Genomic DNA, 20064 nt, shown 5'->3' on the forward strand with positions numbered 1-20064 from the left:
GGAAGAGACACATCCACAGGGAGGAGAAAGAATAGGGAGGTACAAAAGTGGGTCCACAGGATGGAGGGCAACGAGGAGAGAGGAAGGTGGGCCCCGAGCAGGTTCCCACGAAAGACAACCAAGGGCAGAGGTCAGAGGTAGGAGCCCGACGCAGGCCAGGCAGGGACAGCAGGAGAAGACGAGCCCCGAGGCCCACAGGAAAGGGAAGACAGGGAGATCCAGACAGAGAGAGAAAAGAAAAAGGAGAAACGCGTTATTTCTCGCCCCGGATGCCACCCCTGAGCGTGCTCCATGCAGGAGGCGAGTACCTGGGGGTCGTTGCCAATATCATAACCCAAGCTGATGAGGCAGGCTTTGAACTCCTCGGGACCCAGCGTGCCGGAGTGATCCTGGGGCCGCCGTGTGCCAGGCAGCGAGCCATGCGGTGCCAGGGAGGTGGAGGCCGTGAGGGGAGGGGGGTGGGCCATGCCCCGGGTGGAGGGTGGTGTGTGTGGGGAGACACAGGGACAAAGGCATGCGGACGGAGAGGGTGGAGGGTGGAAGGGGCAGGGGAGGAGGGGAAATAAAAGTGCACATGGTTAGACACACGGACGAGGTCCAGAGGGTGCCCTCTCCCTGGCACACACAGCCCTGCTCCGGGAAGCAGGCCAGAGGGGAGCACGGTGAGCCATGGGGGTGCCCAGCCCACCCCAGCCCCAATGCCCAGACCCGGCTTTCTAAGAGGGCCTCACCCACCTCACCCAGGAGGCTGGAGGACAGTGAAGCAGGCAGAGGTGGTGGGCAGCACCTGGCCCCATGCTTCCACCCCTCTGGCCGCCCCGGAGCCCCAGGGCACTGGGAGGGGCAGCCCACACAGAACCCAGCCTGTCCCTGAGCTAGGACGAGAACCCATGACTTAACATCACTGACACCCCCATAGCGTCTCCCGAAGGCTGTGGGGTGGGGGTGGAGGGTGCGGTGGGGAGGAAGCCTCTGCTCCTCTGTCCTGAGGCAGAGGCAAGTGATAGTCCCCACAGCCAGGGGACATCAGGCCTGCCCTTAAGGCCATGGTAGCCTTGCTCCCAAGGGCTGACCCCTCGTGGCAGAAAAGCAAGCGTCATGGGCCAAACAGCCTGTCTCTACCCACTACATGAGCTCTTGCTTCAAAAAAGCAGGGAAATTCACAGGACACCAGGACAGGTTGACAGCACTTCCTGCCCAGGAACTGGCCCGGCATGGCTGCCCATCCCCTGGGCAGTGCCCTCCAGGGCCCTGGGGCAAGGGTTGGGGGCTGCTCTAAGTGCAGGGGCTCTCACCCGGTCAAAGTGGTTGAAGGAAGCTCGGAACTCGTTCATCTGCTCCTGGCTGATGCCTTTGGCATCTCGGGTCAGGATCTGATTCTCCACCTCATTGATGGTCCTGGCGATGGTGGTGAGGAGCTGCTCCCAGCCCACACGGATGTGCTAGGGGTGCATGAGGGGCCTGTCATCAAAGGCCACCCCCCCCCAGGCCCGGACCCAGGCCGCTCGTGGCTACTCCCTTCCCCCAACTGTCAAAATGGCCCAAGCAATCAAATCCAGCCTTCTGTCCAGATTTACAGCATCACCAGGACAAGGACAACACACTCTCTAGGACAGAGAACCCAGATGATGAGCAGGGAAGTTCAGGCAGGGCCATGGCCTCTGCCTGGGACAGCAGAGACCAGACCTGACAGCGTGGGTCAGGTCAGGAAGGAGGGCAGGTTTGGTAGAGGGAAGGATTAAAGAACAAAGCCTGGGTAATTCCCTGTATATCCTGCTCTGTGACCTCACGTACGTGCCTTCATGGCCCGAACAATTCATCGCCTGGAAAGCAGGTGCCTAAGCCAGTGTTTGGAGATCACCTGCATCTGAATCACCAGGGTGCTTGTTAAAAATTTTGATTCCTCAGCCCCACCCCAGACCTCATGAATCAAATTCTGGAGATGGAGACTGAAAGTCTGCATACTCAACAAGCTCCCTGGAAATTCAGAGGGCCCTGAGGACTGAAGACCCCGAGCTCTAGGAGTGGGAAGCAGTGTGTATCCCCTCACTCCAAAGAGTCTGTCCTCCTAGTATGACCAGCTAGCTTCCTTGGAAGATGAATAACTGTCCCCTGCCCCAGCCCAGGGGGCAGGGAGCAGAATGGGATCCGGGGCTCCCTTCCTGGAGGAGCAGAGTCGGCGCCACCCACCTCCATGGTGTAGTTAGTGTGCTTGTTGTCGAAGATGAGAGCCTCCTGGATGAGCTGGTGGTCGCCCTCCAGCTGGTCGATCTTGGGCTTGTAGTTGACGATGCTCTTCTCATACTGCCGCAGGTGGCTGAGCTGGTCCTCCAGGGTCCCGTGCATCTCAATGGAGATCCGCCCAATCTCCTGCTCACCCAGAAGGAAGCCCTGGTCAGACTACCCCGCTCTGCGCCCCTAGGGTAAGGACTGGGGTGCCTAGGTCATCAGTCAGCCCCTCAGATGATTCCTCGGTTCCTATTCCAGCACCAGGGAACCCGTCAGTGGTAATTAGTAAGCCGAGAGCAAGACACATTCAGCAGGGATGCACTTTGGCATGGAAATAGCATCATAAAGGGGTATGAAAAACACTGTCATCATCAGATGAAATACTTCCTGTCTCTCAAGTAGCTCTCAACCTCAGAAAGGGGCTGCAAGGTCAGTTGCTAACCTAAATGCTCATTCCTCTGCTTGCCATTCAAACTCCCCACCCAAGCCTTGTTCCCAACTGTCACCCATCTCAGGGACTCTCTCTGTGCCCAGGGAGCCAGATTCCTCACAGCCTCAGAGCACCAGACTTACCTCCTCAGTGGCTATGCCTGCCTTGGCCTGCCTCAATCCTACCTGCCCCATGGGCCAGGCCTAATCCCCCTTCCTGTCTGTCCTTCATCCATGTAAACAAACATTTGTAAAAGCCCTTTCTGTGCGCTCAATTCGACCCAGCAAATATTTCCTGAGCACCTACTATGCACAATGTGCTAAGCAGATAGGGCTGGGGTACAGGAGAGACACAAACATGACCTCGAGATGGTCTTTGCCCTCAAGGAGCTCGGAGGGACATCATGCTCTAACCCTAGCAGTGCCCCCTTCCCTGATCTACAGAACCCCAATATCTGGCCCAACGATTCAATAAAAAGTTCTATGCCTGCCCGAGCCTCGGTTCTCTCTCTGGAAAGATCCTGCTCTTTGCTCAGGAGGAAGGGACGCCTGGTTCGCCAAATAAGCCGACTAAGCTAGTCAGTTCCCCAGGCACTCATCCCTCTGTGGGACTTTCTCAGGTGGCTCTATCCTGTGCAGGTCTTCGCTCCCGAACCAGACATTGGGACCAACCCACCGGCCTTCCCTGACAGGCTCCACACCCTCTGTAGGGCAGCAGACCAATCTTGAACCTATTTAGGACTGCATTCCTCCACGAGTCTCGCCAAGGAGGAGACAGGGCAAGCCTGACTGGCTGGGACGGTGCTGGGAAGGGGTGGAAACCCCTATCCCTGCCTCCCATGATGAGACTCACCTCCATCTTGGTCTGAATCCAGGGCCCAATGACATTGGCCTGGGCTGCGAACTGCTTGCGTAGCCTCTCGTTGTGCTGCTGGCGGGCATGCTCCTCCGTCAGGGCCTGGTCCCTCCGTGGCACCAACTGCCGCACCTGGGGTGGGAACAATCACAGAACCTTGGGAATGGACCAGCCGCCTGCCCCATTCTTCAGATCAGGGAATGGAGGAGCCATGAAGGGAAGGGGCCAGTCAGTAAATAGAACAAGAGTGAACATGTTGACCTGTTCCAGAAATTCAGCCATTCATTAACTTGGCAGATGAACGCTTGCCATGTAATGATGAAATAAATAAATAAATAAAATCAATGAAAATCAACAACAAAAAAGGTAAAATCCCTGACCTCATAAAACTTGCAATGGCTCAGCCACAATGTCCCACCAGCCCTTGGACTCACGTGGTCCCACTTGCTATTGATCTCCTGAGGAGTGATGGTTGTGTAGGGGTTGGTGCCCGCCATGTTGACGTGGTAGGTCTGGACAATCTTGGACACCTCGTTGTGGATACCCAGGATGGCCAGGCGTTCCTTGTCGGCATCAGGGAGGGTGGCCTTGAACTGCTCGTGGGCTGTGGTCAGTCCCTGGATGCAAGAGAAACACAGTGACTGGTGCCTCGTGTGGGCAAGATGAACTACGGAGCCCTACAGGTCCCAGGGTAGAGGTGGGTGGGAAGGCCACTGAAGGCATGGCCCCACACCAGCGGGGAGACCTGGAGCATCAACCAAGGATGCTCATGGCTGAGAACCAGGAGAGCAGGGCTGGCCCCGGGGAGGTGAAGGCAGAGCCATTAAAGCAACTGCTTCATGCCTGTGGCTGGTAAAGTCAGGGGCGACCACCCTAGAGTGCGCACCACCCCACAGTCAGGTCGGGGACAAGTCTCCTCCCCAGGTGACCTCCCCCAACCCAGGCTCTCCCTCTGCAAAATCTTTTAAACCTAATACTCCACAGCTGTATAAAAGAATGGGGAAGTGGTTTATTACAATGCAATGAGCTCCAAAATATTTAGTTAAAGATAAAGGGTTCAGAATACAGTACCCAATGAAAGCTACTTTTTGTGTTAAAAAGGGGTATGGGGAAGAACGTGTTAACAAATAAATCTATTTGCCTGCATGTGCAGAGACTGCGGGGCTGGGGGACAAAGGTAGGAGGGAGAATTTATCATATATTCTTTTTATCTTTTGGGTTTTACACGATCTGCATAAATTACCTAGTCAAAATAAACAAAATGCAATTCTTCCAAACCTATCAACTCCTTGCACGCTATCTCCATTCCCCCATCCTCTCCCTAGAGAGCAGTCATGCAGGAGTAAGGTTTGCAGAGTGAGGTTTCCACGGGTGTCTGGTGGGGGTGCAGCTTCCAGGGGTGAGGGGTCCGCAGCGCACCTGGATCTCCTCGATGGTGTGCACGATGAAGGTGTCCTGCAGATCCTCCATGGCCCCCTCCATCCAGTTGTTGAAGGGTGCAGCCCGCTTGGCATACTCCAGGTACAGCTGGTCAATGGTCTCCAGCAGTTTCTCTGTCCGCTAGGAATGGCAGTTGAGGGGAGGGGGTGGATAGAAGGGTTGCAGCAGAGTCAGATCCAGAATCACCACTCCCTGCTCCCCCCACCCCTGAACCCCCAAGGTCCTCCTGGCCAGCCACAAGGGGTCCAAGTCTGGAAGCACCAGACTAAGTCAGACCGAAAGAATAGACTTTCTCTGGGACACTGCTTCTTTTTTTATTTAAAAAAAATTTTTTTTTTCAACGTTTATTTAGTTTTGGGACAGAGAGAGACAGAGCATGAACAGGGGAGGGGCAGAGAGAGAGGGAGACACAGAATCGGAAACAGGCTCCAGGCTCTGAGCCATCAGCCCAGAGCCCGATGCGGGGCTCGAACTCACGGACCGCGAGATCGTGACCTGGCTGAAGTCGGACGCTTAACCGACTGCGCCACCCAGGCGCCCCTGGGACACTGCTTCTTAATGTGGGGTCTACGGACCATCCCACATTGGAATCACCCGGCCTGGCCCCCGGTCTGGTTTGTAAATAAGAAAATTCTCCAAGGGCTGGGGTTGGGCTGTGAAGTGCACTGGACGATGAGGGGAAGGTATGGTCAGGGCCACAAAGGAGGCGTCTCCATTAAGGCAAAGCCCAATCCAGCACCAGGGTGAACCTTCAACAGGCCACGGCAGGTCCAGGCAACGCAGTGGAACCTTCTGGCCCAAAGCAAAGAGGCACACAGAGCTGCCGTCTCCCTCAGGGGCCCTCACCTCCAGAGCTTCCCTCCGCTTCTGGGTCAGGGCTCCCAGATTGTCCCACTGGTCACAGATCTTTTGGCACCGGGCGTTGACACTGGGTGAGTCGTAATAGTCCAGCTCACTGGAAGGGAAGAGACAGGAAGAGTCAGGTGACCCAGGTTACCTCCACGGCCTGCTCTCTTCTCCCTGGGGCTAGGGGTGCGCTCCCTTCACCAAGACCTTCCACATGCCCTCCCACCCCCAACTCCATGGCTTTCAGAGGACCACTGGGAGATGAATGAAGGCCCGTTCTAAGGCCCCCCTGCACCTGAGCTGGAGGCGATACAGTCTTGACCCCAATGTCCAATGGCAGGGAGCCACTGAGGCCCAGCGAGAGCTCAGAGTGCACATGGTCATCCTCTGGTCCTGCACTACTTACAGGGAAGGACCAGAGGCCCTCCACGGGAAGGGTCACAGGCTCCTTCTCCACCTGGGGGGTACTCAGAATCCTCTGTATTGACACCCTTCCCACTGGGGCACCGGCTGTACCCAGCCCCCTCACTTTTCACGGCCACGCCCCACTTCCCCCAGCAGCCCCAGCCCTCACTGGGCCTCGCATACTTGAGTTCCTGTGCGATGGCGGCAATTTGCTCCACGCGGTCCTGGTGGGCGGCGAGGTCACTCTCAAAGGCCTCATGCTTCTTGAGCAGGGCCTTGATCTCCGAGAGAGTGGCGGTCTCGTAATCCTTCTGCCGTAGCATAGCCTCTTTGCCTGGGTTCAAAGAGAGGGACACAAGGCTAAGCGGAAGCCGGGGCCCCCCATCTTCTTGGCCCCAACCATCCACCCCTTGGGACCCCAGGAGCCCCATTTCCGGGAGTACATCCCCAGAAGATGTCCACCAGATAGCTATCGATCATCTGCAGTTCGAGAAAGCAGATATGCAACTGAACATCCCCTACGGGGCCAGGTAAGGGAAGTTACTACCTTCCATGGAACATGGTACATGTTCCATGGCCATGAGGAGCAGTTACACACAAAGGCTGCGCAGGGCTATGCCCTATGGTATAACCAGGAAAAAATGAGCCAGGCACCTCAGGGGCACCCCATCTTTAGAGTTTCTCCAGCTATTGTTGCTAGCCCCCAGCAGCCCTGCAGGGACCCCTCCCCTGAATTAGTCTCAGTTTCTCAGCATGTCTAGTGCCCTCTGCAAATAATCCACCACTGGCCAGAATATTCCCTGTCAGGGACACTGCCCTCTCTTTAGGAGTGGGGCAGGGCTTGTATTTCTTGGATCCCTCTTTTCCAGGAGGAAATGGGATGAGAAATGAACCTCTTGGGGCTGTCACTACATGACGTCCACCAGCTGTGTCGTGAAACACCCGGTACCAGACTGGGGCTGCCCTGGCCTGGCCCACACGCCCACCTTCCACGTCTGTGTCCACCAGGGATGTTCTGCCCTGCTCGGCAAACGAAAGCTGGGCCGTGAGGCTGGAGACTGTGCCTCATGTGGCCCTCCTTACCTTCCCTCTACTTCTCTTTCCTTTGTTTTTTGTTTTTTTTTTTTTTTAAGATTTTATTTTTAAGTCATCTCTGCACCCAATGCGGGGCTCGAATTCAAGATCGTGAGATCAAGAGTCGCACGCTCCCCTGACTGAGCTAGCCAGGCACCCCTCCGCTTTCTTTTTCTTTAAGTCCAAATAATAATATGACAAGTTTAGGGGAAAAAATTACAGATGAGCCTACCTATCTACTCCTTTTCAGTCTTTCCTTATACGGAGGCTGTGGTAAGACCATAGGGTATATGTAAATTCTGTTTCCTGCTTTTCAAACATTCAGAGCACACCATCAGAGTCTCTGCCTTGGCGCCAGCTTTCCCACGTGCCCCCTCCGGTGGCCAGCGTTCCATCACGTGGCCGAACCACCAGTGGTGTAACCACCTGCCGCCCTACCATGTGGCATTCAGGGCCCTCGGCTTGTGCTATTATAGAGGGTCTCATGGCAACCATCCGCAGACGTGTGATTTCCCCACATTTAGGATTAATTCTTTAGACAGTCTCAAGAATTCTAGGTCAGCAGGCAAGAACACCGTTAGGTGGGGATGTGTGTCACCGGACTGCTTTGCCCAGGGGCTGCGCCCGCATCTGCCGCCAGCGTGCCGGCACTTCTCATGTCCTTGCCGGCGGCTGGCCAGGTGATGGGGTCCCTGCTCTGTACCTTTCTGTGAGCGGTTCCTTGGCCCTGGAGAGGACACGATAGAAGCGCATGGGTGAACTGGTACAGTTTCTAGTACTCTGCACCATCCGTACCTACATAAAGAACTTCGCGCATGTGTGGGGGGGGCGGGGGCAGCGACCTCACATCCTAGCGTTCTTATAACATGGAGCAAAACCCAACCTCCTCAGGCTGAGTCAAGCACACTCCCGTCTCCTACCAAGCCGGGCAGCTCCTGAGTGGCCACAGCGTACGGCTGTCCCTAATCGTCTCCAGCCTGAGATCAGAGGAGCCCAATGGAGCCCAATGGGGGAGTCTGGGGACATTGTGCCCCACCAGCCAATAGGGTCTGCCACAGGGGCTCCAGCCGAAGTGGCTGCAGAACCCTAGGAGGCGGGCGGCGTGGATTCTTCTCCAGCCCTGGCCCAGGTTCTGAGGAAAAGGCGATTCCAGGTGTGATTCTCTCTCTTTGGAGTTAACTTCGGCCGTCAACAAGCAGACACCAGACATGGCCCCAAATGCCTCTGAGTTGGAGTAATGGAAACACACTTGTGCTAACAGGGAAAAGGTTCTAGGTCACTATAATTGGGGGCCAGAAGGCAGTGGAGGAAGAATATCCAGGGCTACCATTTACTGAGTACATTCTACGTGCCATGCACTAATCTAAGCATAAAAGGTACTTGTGATACTTATGCCTACAACGATCCTATGAGGTTGTATGCTGAGTTGAACAGTGTCCCCCAAAACTCATGTTAACCCAGAACCTCAGAATCTGGGCTTCTTTGAAAATAAAGTCTCAGGGCACCTGGGTGGCTCAGTCGGGTTAAGCGTCTGACTCTGGATTTTGGCTCAGGTCATGACCTCATTGTTTGTGAGTTTGAGCCCCACGTCGGGCTCTGTGCTGAGAGTGCAGAGCCTGCCTGGGATTCTCTCTCTTCCTCTCTCTGTCCCTTCCCACCCCCCTCAAAAATAAATAAATAAGCATTAAAAAAAAAAAAGGAAAAAGAAAACAGGGTCTTTGTAGATGCAATTAGTTAAGATGAGGTCATACGAGATTAGGGAGGCGACTAAATCCAATGACTGGTGTCTTTATTAGCAAAGGAAAGAGAAATTCCGTCACTGAGACATAGAAGCAGCCATGTGGGGACGGAGGCAGGGACTGAACTAAGTCAGTGACACCAAGGATGGCCAGCAACCCCAGACGCCAGGAAGCAGCATGGATGGCCTCTGGCTCAGAGCCTCCAGAAGGCATCAGTTCTGCTGACGCTTCCCCTTAGAACCCTCCTGACCTGTGAGAGAACACGTTTCTGTTAAGCCAGCCAGTGTGTGGTCATTTGTTCTGGTGGCCCTAGGAAGCTAACACAGGAGAGGACACACGATCATCTGCATGTTACAGAAGTTGCTGGTCCAAACGTACTCTGCTTCTAGGTGGTAGAGTTGGGATTCGAACCCCAACCTAACGGACTCAGGGAAGAAGAAATCATCACGGTGACAAGAACCATCAGCAAATTACACATACACAGCATCGTACCATGCCAGGAACTCTTCTCGATGCTTCAGATGTAGTAATCCATCAAATTCTCATAAACCTATGAAGTTGATACTCTGATTATCCCCACTTTGCAGACGAGGAAACTGAGGCAACCAAAGGGCTGATGAACTTGTCTAACATCGAGCAACCAGTAAGACACAAGGCAGAACAAACCAAAAAGCAGGAGAGAAAGGAGTCGTGGCCTGGCAGTTCAGTCAGCGGAGCACGAGGGTCAGAACCCTCCAGGACGCAGGAGGTCAGGCTGGCCTTACCGTCCGTCCAGGCCTCGTGGATGGAGGCTTTCTGCCGGAATTTCTCTGCCAGGTGGTCGAGCCGCTCCAGCCTCCGGATCTCGTTCAGCAGCCACTCCTCATAGCCCTTCTCTGCCTGCTCTAGGCAGCCCCAGGCATTGTTGATGTCCTGTAGGGATGAGAGGCATGAGGTCAGCCCCACCTGGCCCCCAAGACCCACAGAGCTGCCCCAAGCCTTCTGGAAGAAGCCCCTTTCCCATCTCAGTTGTACCCACCCAGCCCTCTACTGGTGTTAACCTGGGCTTCTGGACACCAGGCCTCCCGGGCAGGGAGTGAGGCCCAAGTCCACGTGGGCCACCCAGCTATTGGGCTGTGGGTGTGCAGCTCTGTGAAGAGCCCAAGGCCCTGTGTGACCCAGGATTCTGGCCAATCACAGAGGCTGGAGGGCCAGCCAGTGGAAAAGAACAATAACTGAATGAAGCAAGCAGGCATGGGAACCTCACAGCCTCCCCACATTTCTGGATCTGTTCATGGGCTCTGGGCAGTAGCCTGGAGCCTGCAGGGACCCTGGCCTGGGCGAGCTGGCCATGCACCTGAGGACAGTGACGGCTGCTGAGTACAACCCACAGCCCTTCAGGCAGGGAGCCACCCACCGGGTCGTCTCTACAATTAGCACAAGTGTGCCCGCTGGGCACATGTGGGCTGAACCCAGCCTGCCCGCCACCCGGGGCCCAGGGGACAGGCCGCATCTACCCAGAGGGGGCACTTCTAACTCGCACAGAACACCCTCTGGTCAGCTGAGGCTCTGGCCACCTAAAAGCTGCAGATGCAGCCTGGAATCTATAAAAAGACTGCAATTTTCCAAAGTGCATACACAATGGAAAGGGCCTATTTCTTTCCTCCAGATTCCCTGGGATCCTGCCGGCTTCCAATGCTGTTTGCTGGCTTGGCCGTTCCCTGCCCTTCCCTTTTATGTCCATGCCTTCTCATGATTTCTCATTTTGAAGGCCAAAAGCTCTATCGTGGTGGGTTTTTAAAGTTTCTTTTGCATGTTTGTCTGTCTCATAACATTTCTCCCTGAGTCTGAGAGAGGGCAAGAAGGAAGGGGAAATAACATAAGTAACATAAATGAAGATAATTTAACAACTTGGAAAGCCATTCACAATATAATTTTAGTTGGGTTTTTAAAATATTTTTTAATGTTTTATTTACTTTTGTGAGAGACAGGGAGAGAGAGAGAGAACACAAGCGGGGAGGGGCAGAGAAAGAGACACACACACACAATCTGAAGCAGGCTCCAGGCTCTGAGCTGTCAGCACAGAGCCCGACATGGGGCTTGAACTCGTGAACAGTGAGATCATGACCTGAGCTAAAGTTGGATGCTTAAGCTACTGAGCCACCCAGGCACCCTTTAGTTTTTTTGTTTTTGTTTTTTTTAAAGCAGCTTATTAAGTAAAACATGCTTTAGAATTCCCTTAAAAATCATATTTACGTAGGGCGCCTGGGTGGCTCAGTTCGTTAAGTGTCCAACTCCTTTTTTTTTCCTAAGTTTATTTTATTTCTTTTTGAGACAGAGACAGTGCAAGAAGGACAGAGAGAGAGGGAGAGAGAGAGAATCCCAAGCAGACTCCACACTGTCAGCGTGGAGCCAGATGCAGGGCTCACAAACCATGAGATCATGACCTGAGCCGAAATCAAGAACTGAACAGTTAACTGACTGAGCCACCCAGGCGCCCCAAGTGTCTTCTGACTTTGGCTCAGGTCATGATCTCAAGGGATTTGTGGGATTAAGCCCCATGTCGGCTCCGTGCTGATGACCCAGAGCCTGCTTGGGATTCTCCCTCCTCTCTTTCTCTGCCCCTCCCTCCACTTGTACTCTTTCTCTCTCAAAATAAATACATTTTTTAAAAAATCCTATTTACATAGACTAAAAGAATCTTTTCCAAAAAACACTTTATTTCAAAAAACATTTTTAAGTTGCTATCGGATAGTTAAGATTATGAGTAATTTCTATTTTCTGTATTTAGCAGATTTGTATCTTTGAAATATCCTACCAAAAAAAAAAACAAAAACAAAAACCACCAACTCATTGCTTGTTTAAGGTAACACATTTTTTTTAAGTGCTTAAAAAAGATTTTACAGAGGGGCACCTGGGTGGCTCAGTTGGTTGAGAATCTGACTCTTGGTTTGGGCTCAGGTCACGATCCCAAGGTCGTGGGCTCGAGCCCCGGGTCAGCTTGGCACTTAAGAGTGGAGCCTGCTTATGATTCTTTCTCCCCTTGTCTCTCTCTCTCTGCCCCTCCCCTGCTCATGCTCACATCCTCTCTCTCTCTCTCTCTCTCAAATAAATAAAGTAATAAAATGTTTAAAAAAGTAAAAATCACCCTAATTGCTACTGAATTATGCCCTCTTTGGTTCAATGTCAAGTGGCACTTAGTTTGCAGAGATGCTTTTCTATGGTGGGGGGAGGGGGTGCTGGGAGGCCCGGGTGGATATTCAGGGGTCTGGCAGGACAGGTCTGACCTGGGATGGTCAGGAGACAGGGGGCTTGAGTCTGGGTGGCAATCTGGAAGGGAGAAACGATTTCTGGAACAGCGTATGCAGGTGGAAGGAAGCCCGTCCCGCCCTGTCCCGCCCTGTCCTGCCCTGTCCCGCCCACGGTGCCGCATTCGGCCGGCCGGGAGCTCCCCGGCGGCTCCCCGGTGCTCACCGAGACCATCCTGCCCTCGGAGGGCATGAAGGCGGGCCGATTGCTGAGGCGCAGCTTGGTCTGCAGTGTGTTGAAGTTGATCTCCAGCTGGCACTTCTCCTGCACCTTGGGTGGCTTGTGCAGACGCCGGTAGTCCCGGAAGTCCTCTAGCTTCTGCTGCATGGCGTGCATGGTGTTCTCCGGCGCCCGGTTCTCCAGCCACGGGATGGTGCGGCGGATCCACTCCAGCAGCTGGGGGGAGGGGCACGCGGAGGGCGTGAGGATGCTGGGAGGGGGGCCCGGGGCTGCCTCCCTTCCCTCCTACGGCCTTTGGGCCCCTTCCCTGACAGGGGGAGCCGGGGGATGTCTCTCCTGACAGCATGTCCCATCCCAGCTACCACTCCCCGGCAGTAGAGGCCAGGCTCCAGGAGAGCCACGGGCTTCATGCAGCCTGGCCACCAGCCTCTTCTCTGCCAGGGGAAGGGGTTAACTCAAGCTCTGCCCAAGGAAGGACCGTGGACCTGGTAGGAAGTCAGCCAGACCAGGAGGAGACCCGAGCTCTGGGTCCAGCCCCACCAGCTGGCTGGGTCTCGGTGTCCTCTGTCCCGGGGAGGTAACAACCATAACAGCCGCTTCCTGAGGCCCTTGTCACCCGGGATCTAGAATTCTAGAATGTGGGCCTCTGACTCAAAAAAGAAGAGGCTGGCTTCTGGGGCACAGGCAGGGAACAGCCTGGATGAGGTGATGACGGTGGAGAAAGTGGAGGAGGAGTGGAATGGGTGACAGGAAACAGAACGAGCACCTGCAAGGTGCCAGCGTGTCCCCCAGACGGACTCATCGGAATGAGGATTGGGATCCCATGGGGTTCTGTGCTGTGACTCCTGCCCCAGGTTACGGAGAGGTAAACCGAGGCGCCGTGAGGTTGTGTGACTTGCCAAGGTGACCAAGCTGGAATGGCAGAGCTGGGCTTACACCTGGCACCTGCGTTCTTACTATGCTGGATGGCAGATCCACCAAGAGGCTGGGCTGAGCTGTTCAGAAGGCTGAATTCTTTTAAGCAAGTGGAGGCCTACCCCAAATACAGTCAACAGCAGAACAGCAAACCCAGCCCTGTCTCCTCCTGTCCCCTGGGTGGGCCCAGCTGCTTAGCAAGCCTGAGGCAGCACTGATCCCATCTCCAGATCACATCCTCTCAGAACCAGGCATACTGTTTTTCTAGGCCAAGAGACTCACAGAACAACAGTATACCAGGCTAGAAAGGCCCTTGAGATCCCTTGGCTTAGCTCTCACTCGGCAAGGGGAAAAAACCCAAGACCCAGAGAGGTGAAAAGTTTCCCGGGCTCACTGTTTGTTGGCAAGAAACACAGCCTACGACTCGGCTTTCTGGAGCCTAGAGATGAGCCCCACCTCTGCCCTGGGTCAGCTGTGCTGGGACCAAGGACTACGCCCAGCCTGGGATTGTTCCCCAGGGATGGGTCTGGAGGTACAGGCTCTGGGGGCTCCCTCTTCTCCCGGGGTGGGGTAGCAGAGCCCTGCCGGAGCCAGCTGGGGGAACTCAAGAGGTACCCACATCGCTGGCCAGCTTCTCATAGTCTTCCATAAGCTGCTCGTTCTCCTGGTTGACGGCCAACACCTTGCAGATGCGATTGGCTGCTGTCTCCGCCTGGCAACAAGAAAGGGCGTGGGTGTCACGGTCAGCCCTGGGCAGCAGGAGCTCCCGCCCTGCAGCTCTACCGGCAGGAAGTCGGCCCCTGAGGCTTTCAGTCCACATCTTCCTCCTCATCCTCTGCCAGCCCATGCCGGGTCCCACAGGTCAAGTGAGCCCGAAGAGAGATCTTGGTGGCTGAACCGGGGCCCTTGGAGAAGGACCAGAGTTTGAGGCCAACCATGCAGGTTGGGAAGTAACTAATGTGATGACTGATACAGTCAAAACGGTCAGCTCAGGTAAAGAGGGCAGAAAAATTCATGCCAAGCCTACACTCCCAAGTGGAGGCCCTGGGGTCCCCAAGGCTCAGGCTCTCAGGTTGGATTTGCCAGGATCTTAGGAGATGCAGGTATTCAAACCTGGGAGTCCAGAATAAGGTGCTGACTGAGAAACAAAGGGGCCTACAGAATCTGCTCCTGGCTCAAAGCCCAAAGAACATTAGAGAAGACTCAGGGACCCCTACTGCATGAAGGGCAAGACTTCAGGATCAAGCCAGCATGCACAGAATGTCCAGAAAGCTGGGCACTGGCACCTCTGGGAAAGTGGAGGCCTCATGCTCAGTGAGTGCTGGGCAAACAGACACAGGACGCAGGTTTTGGCAACAAGAGGACTGAAAGGAAATCAGATGCAAAGGCCCGGAAACTCCAGGGACACCACCTTCTTGGGTCATGGAAGGCACCGTGGACTTAACACCAGCAAGGGCCAGGTGGTCCTAAATCACCAGGAGCTCAGGTAACCTTTAAATTCATCTGTTTTCTTGTGTACATCATAACCCAACTCCAAGGGGAGGGGAACTCAAAGCCTTTTTGGGGTCCTGGGATAGAAAGACAGCCTGGGAGTAGGAGCAGATAATGCCTGTTAGAGAAGGGTGAGCCTACAGATTGCAAGGGTTTAGGGGATAGAAAGATGGGACCTCACAACTGGTTGATGAACAAGGCAAAATGGGTTTTGACTACAGCAAGATAAACTGAGGCTAGGCATGAAGAAGAACTTCCTGAGAATGAGGGTGCTTTGAACTGAGAAGGAGTAATTAAAATGTAAATGTTTTTTCTTTGCAAAACTTTTCAAATAGGACACACAGCCACCAAATCCCGTGATTGGGAGTGGCTGCTGGGATTGGGGGGGGGGGGGGTGTGTGCAGAATGAGGTCAGCATAAAGGTCTTTTCAAACTCAAAGTCAGGAGATCACACCCCCCGCCCCAGGCAAGGTGTTAGAGCAGGTAGGCCTCCACCAGGCAACTGGGAATGGCTAGAGGGCCTCCAAGATGGGCACTTTGAGTCTTGGGTCTCAAGAAACTGAGGCAAGGAGTCACATCCTTAGACCTTCACCCCCTGCCCTCTGACCTAACTCTGCCCTGGAGATGCCATGACCATTTCTTCCATGGAGCTCTTGATTGATTGTCCTTCCTCTTAAGAACCAATAAGTAACCACAGGGAATACCAAAAGGTGACAAGGAGAGAAATTCTTTCCTGGAGACTGTGCCAGAAGACGTGGGGCCCTTGGAAAGAGCAAGGTCATGGGAAACATGCCAATGTGCCCCATGAAGAGGGCTGGGGGTAGCAATCTGCCTGAAGCGACCAGGGCCACTTCCTGTGAAGGCCGGGGAAGGGGACACAGGGGCCAGTGGTCTCTGTGCTGACATAAGTAAGCTATGCCCAGCATGCTGACCAAGTGGGTAAGAATCAGAGGTGGCCACGCATCATAGGCAAGAAGCGGCTGCCACCGTGATGTCTCATGGATAAAGCCCTCCTTGGCCTCGTTACCCCGACACATCTTGAAATCCTGGGCTCAGTGGTCATAAGCTTTGACTTGTGTGTCAGTCGGTCAAACTGGCAGACTGAGTGAGGCCTGCGTTCATGGGATTTTAGGAGATAATCCATTGAGCCTCAGGAGCCTCGCCCATCCGCAGAGCCTGCTGACGGACTGTTCTAGGATCAACAGAGGCTCCTTTTGGATGTCGTCTGGGGGACGTTCCCAAGTGGGCCACCTGGGGACTTTTTGCAGAGACCCACCTCTTTCCCAAGCTTGCGGCTCAGCCTGCCCCACTCCTAGGTGGCTTCACCAGCAGAGACTGAGAAAACCACTCATTATAACCAGGAAATCTGTCTTTGGAAAGAAAGCACGGGCGTCATGGAACAAGAGAGCTTTCTTTAAGAGAGCTGTCTGCAAACTCTATCTGGATTGCCTCTGCCCTCGAGGGACAGCCCAGCTTCCACGGTTACCTTTAGGAAGGAAGCAGACTCCTGGAACCCAGATTTAACGTTAGGGGAAAAAAGAAAAAAAAAAAAAAAGGTAGAAACCTCAAAACCTTGACCCATCTCTTTCACTCACTGCTTAACTCCCTCCCCCAGGCTGGCAGTCTCACCCTTTACAAGGTCCCTTTACAAAGAAGGGTTCAGTCATCCACCACCACCAGCCCAGGAGGTCACAGAGACCACGCAGGAAAGACCAATGCGGTAAGGCCTGAAGGACATAATCCCTGGGGTGGAAGGCAAGCGGGACTCTTGAGCGTGGGACCCAGGCTTACCCTAGCATCCCACTTTCTAGTCTTCTAGAAACTGTTTCTTCCGTGGCCACAAGAACGCCATCACCATGAGGGATTTAGGAGAGAGGTACTTAGCACCACCAGCTCCTAAAGAGACTGCCCAAAGGAGAGATTTGTTCTAGGGGAGGAAAGATTCATTCTCTGAGAGAAACAGAAATTGAAAACGCCATCAGAAAAACAACCGTAGGAGAGTCCTGGCCTCGGGCAGTTCCCGCAAGAGGAGATGGGCTGTTCCGGAACCCAAGAAGCAAAACCAGAGTGTCCAGGCCTTTCTGATGTTGGCAGAATTTGCACAAGGGGTGGAAGCGTAAATATCGTAAATGGGCTGAGAAAATATTTTGTAACACTAGGCAATAAACACACACACACAAAAGGGAGACTTCTAGAAATCTGCATTTGCCTTCCCTTGGTTTATATTTTCATGACTTACTTTAAGTTATATTATTATACAGCTTAACACAGAACAATCTGTTTGGCTTTATATTAGTAACTTTTTTTTAGGTTATGGACTCTTATTCCTGGAGTACTAATAACTTAGCTATCCCAACTGAAACTCTGCTATCCCAAAGCCACACTGCTGTGCTAACACGCAGCATCGAACTCGCTGGTACAAGGTAGTTAATTAAGGTAACATCTAACACCCAAATGTGGCCAAATGACGCACAATGGCTCTGCCACCCACAAGCCACAGATTCACATGAATGCCACAAAAATGTCATCTGTGACCTTTTTAGTCGAGAATTTCCCAGATCTATCTAGAATTGCCCATTTCCTTCCTCCCACAGCCTAGCCTCTCCCTGTGCCTAAGTCAGCACCCAGCCCCAGTACCCCTGCCAGCCAGGCCCGCAGGCAAAGGCACACAGCCTGCTCCCCGTCTCTGGCTCCCCCTGTGCTCCTCACCCCAGGCAGAGGACCAGGGCTAACTTGCTGTCCCCTCACAGGCTGACCTGTGACATCTCGAAGCTGTCACACAAGCTGTGACCGCCTTCCTGATCTTTGCCGCACTTTCACTTGAGGACCCCTACTCCACCCTTAAAACCCCCAAGACCAGGTGCCTCCTGTTCAAGAAAGCCTCCGTGTGGTGCAGCCCCGTGGCCCTCCCCCCCTGCCCGTCCCCTGCTCAGGCCCACAGCACAGCAGGCACTGACTAGACCGCAGCCATTGCTGGCTTCCAGGCTTCAGGGTTTCCCCAGATGGACCATAATCCTTCAAGGGCACAAATGGCTGTTTCCTTCCCTTAGGAGATTCACGATGTGACAAAAGCAAGCAAGAGGCCAAACGAAGAGATGCAAACGTCACCATCTACTCCTGAAAGCATCCAGAAACACCTGCAGCAGATCTAGCCTGTGCTTTAAATGGCTGTTTCTCCAACATTCCCAATAGACCGTGAACTTTAAGGCACAAACTACATAAACAAAAATCTGCTGCTTTCTGTTGATTCTAAATCAACGCGGGGGATGAGGAGGGCAAAGGAAAACCGAGAAAGAGTCAGAACCCAAACCAACATGTCAAACAGAAGTCGGTCCTCACCTGACAAGGAAAACCAACGACGCGCCCCTGTGTGGGTGCATGGATGGCCACACGCGCGCGCACATGCATGCACACGCGTGTACACGTGTGCACGCGTGTGCATGCATGTACCATCGTATGGTGCATGCATGTATGTACTGAGCATGGGTTTCAGAATATGGCCCCCCACTGGCATCAGACACGGAGACAGTCAAGACACGAAGAGTGTGTGAGTCGGAATGAATCGTCCTTCTTCCAAGGAGAGGAGAAAGCTTCCCCTCCCCCTGGTCTGCTTGGCTCTAAGCAGTTGCCTGAACCCTTAGAAGTGGTTACGGGCAACTCTAGGAGAGGCCCCCGACCCAGGACATGAGATGGACGCCACCGCCCCCCCCGCCCCCAGCCCGACACTGGTGACCTTGTCCTCGAATGTGGACAAAAGGAGTGTGAAATGGTTGCAACAAGGATGAGAGGGAGGGAAGAGGGGCGTGGGGAGAGGTGGTATGAGATCTGGGAGGGAGAAAAGCAGGCTGCTAATGCACACGCACATATGCACACGCACGTGCACACACACTCGCACACGCACGCACACACTCCCATCTGAGCATTATCATCAGCCAGGACACAGGGAAGGCCAGTGTCGGCAGGCGTGAAGCCCAGGAGAGGACCCCTGGAGGGGCAGGGGACAGAGAGGAGGAGCTGGAAAACCCCAGAGCAGAGAGCAGTCTAGCTACAGAGGCGGGCAAGCAGGCCTTCTGTGGTTATCAGGGCTGGAGGGGCCCACCAAGGAAGGGGAGAGATGCTGCTCACAGCCTGGCTGACAGGTGGGGGCTCAGAGGGGCCAGAAGAAGTTGACGAGAGAGCAGCAGCAGAGGTGGGACAGAGGGAAACAGGAGGAAGCAAGAGGCAGGCCAGAGAGGAGGTTGGAGGGGGCTGGGGATCCTGGGATGGCCAGGACACCTGTGAGTCACGGAAGCCTCCACGAGGGGCAGCTCTCCCGTCTCAGTGCCAGTGAGGCCTGCAAGGAAGGCAAGGAGGGTTCTGGTGCCCGTCCAGCCAGGGGACGGGGTTGCTACAAGCCCACATGCCTCTGTGTAACTTTTTAAAGGCACCTCTTCCCAAGGCATTCCTATTGGAAAACTGTCATACTGATCTGTTAGAGAATATTGTTACTGCCATCTGCAGGATTCCTTCTGTAACAAATCTCCAAATCTCCATGGTCTATGGTGCACACATGGCAGGCTTGTGGAGTGCGCAACCTGCACCACGTCCATGGCAGGCCTGGTTGGGAAGGGCTCTGAGCCTCTGGCCTGGACACCAGGGAGAAGGCAGGAAGGCTTCTCCCTGCCCTGTCTGCTGGGTAATTTGAAAGGATGGTTGTGACTTAGCGGGAAGGAGAGAAAATGAAGGGGTCCTGAATGTTTAAGGGAATAGTTAGGAAGCATAGCCCAGAGCCATATCGCTTGGGATAAGGGCTCTTGACTCAGGGTCCAGGGAAGGAGCTGAGACCACGAGCTTCTTTCCCATCTGTGACCTCCACTAAGCCCAGTGTGCATGGTCAGAGACACAAGGGGCCATCCAGAGGCTGGGGCTCTCTGGCGTCTTCAACCGGCCAAGGTTCAGAGAGCACCCTGCCCTCCTACAAGAGGAGGAGGGGCTGCAGCCCCACGGACTGCTGCCGGAGCATCCAGGGAGGAAGGAAGAGGTGGGCAGAGGGCGGCAGGGAGAGCGGGCGAGGCTGAGGGAGAGCTCACCTTCTGCGCACCCAAGAAGGCGTGGCAGTGACATGAAACATTAGGTCACATGGCCTTCCCATCCTTAGCGTGCCTACACATCTGCACAGAGAAGGAGAAGAGG

At 54.2% G+C, this 20064-nt stretch overlaps 1 protein-coding gene across 5 annotated transcripts in view; it reads right to left on the reverse strand.

The window, feature by feature from the left end:
• ACTN1 (actinin alpha 1) overlaps window positions 1-20064 on the reverse strand; it is a 100912-nt gene that overhangs the window by 7847 nt on the left and 73001 nt on the right. For 4 of the 5 annotated variants that reach the window (XM_045451390.1, XM_045451387.1, XM_045451389.1 and 1 more), the window contains exons 9-19: window positions 14021-14113; window positions 12472-12702; window positions 9783-9930; window positions 6389-6539; window positions 5801-5909; window positions 4934-5074; window positions 3949-4131; window positions 3512-3646; window positions 2191-2370; window positions 1296-1442; window positions 309-389 (exon numbers count right to left, since the gene is read on the reverse strand). In XM_045451390.1, the coding sequence (XP_045307346.1) occupies window positions 309-389; window positions 1296-1442; window positions 2191-2370; window positions 3512-3646; window positions 3949-4131; window positions 4934-5074; window positions 5801-5909; window positions 6389-6539; window positions 9783-9930; window positions 12472-12702; window positions 14021-14113 (1599 nt within the window). The remainder of the gene's footprint in view (window positions 1-308; window positions 390-1295; window positions 1443-2190; window positions 2371-3511; window positions 3647-3948; window positions 4132-4933; window positions 5075-5800; window positions 5910-6388; window positions 6540-9782; window positions 9931-12471; window positions 12703-14020; window positions 14114-20064) is intronic. The other variant, XM_045451391.1, reaches the window with a different exon arrangement.

Source organism: Leopardus geoffroyi, chromosome B3 (genome assembly GCF_018350155.1).
Source record: "Leopardus geoffroyi isolate Oge1 chromosome B3, O.geoffroyi_Oge1_pat1.0, whole genome shotgun sequence".
Classification (NCBI taxonomy): domain Eukaryota; kingdom Metazoa; phylum Chordata; class Mammalia; order Carnivora; family Felidae; genus Leopardus; species Leopardus geoffroyi.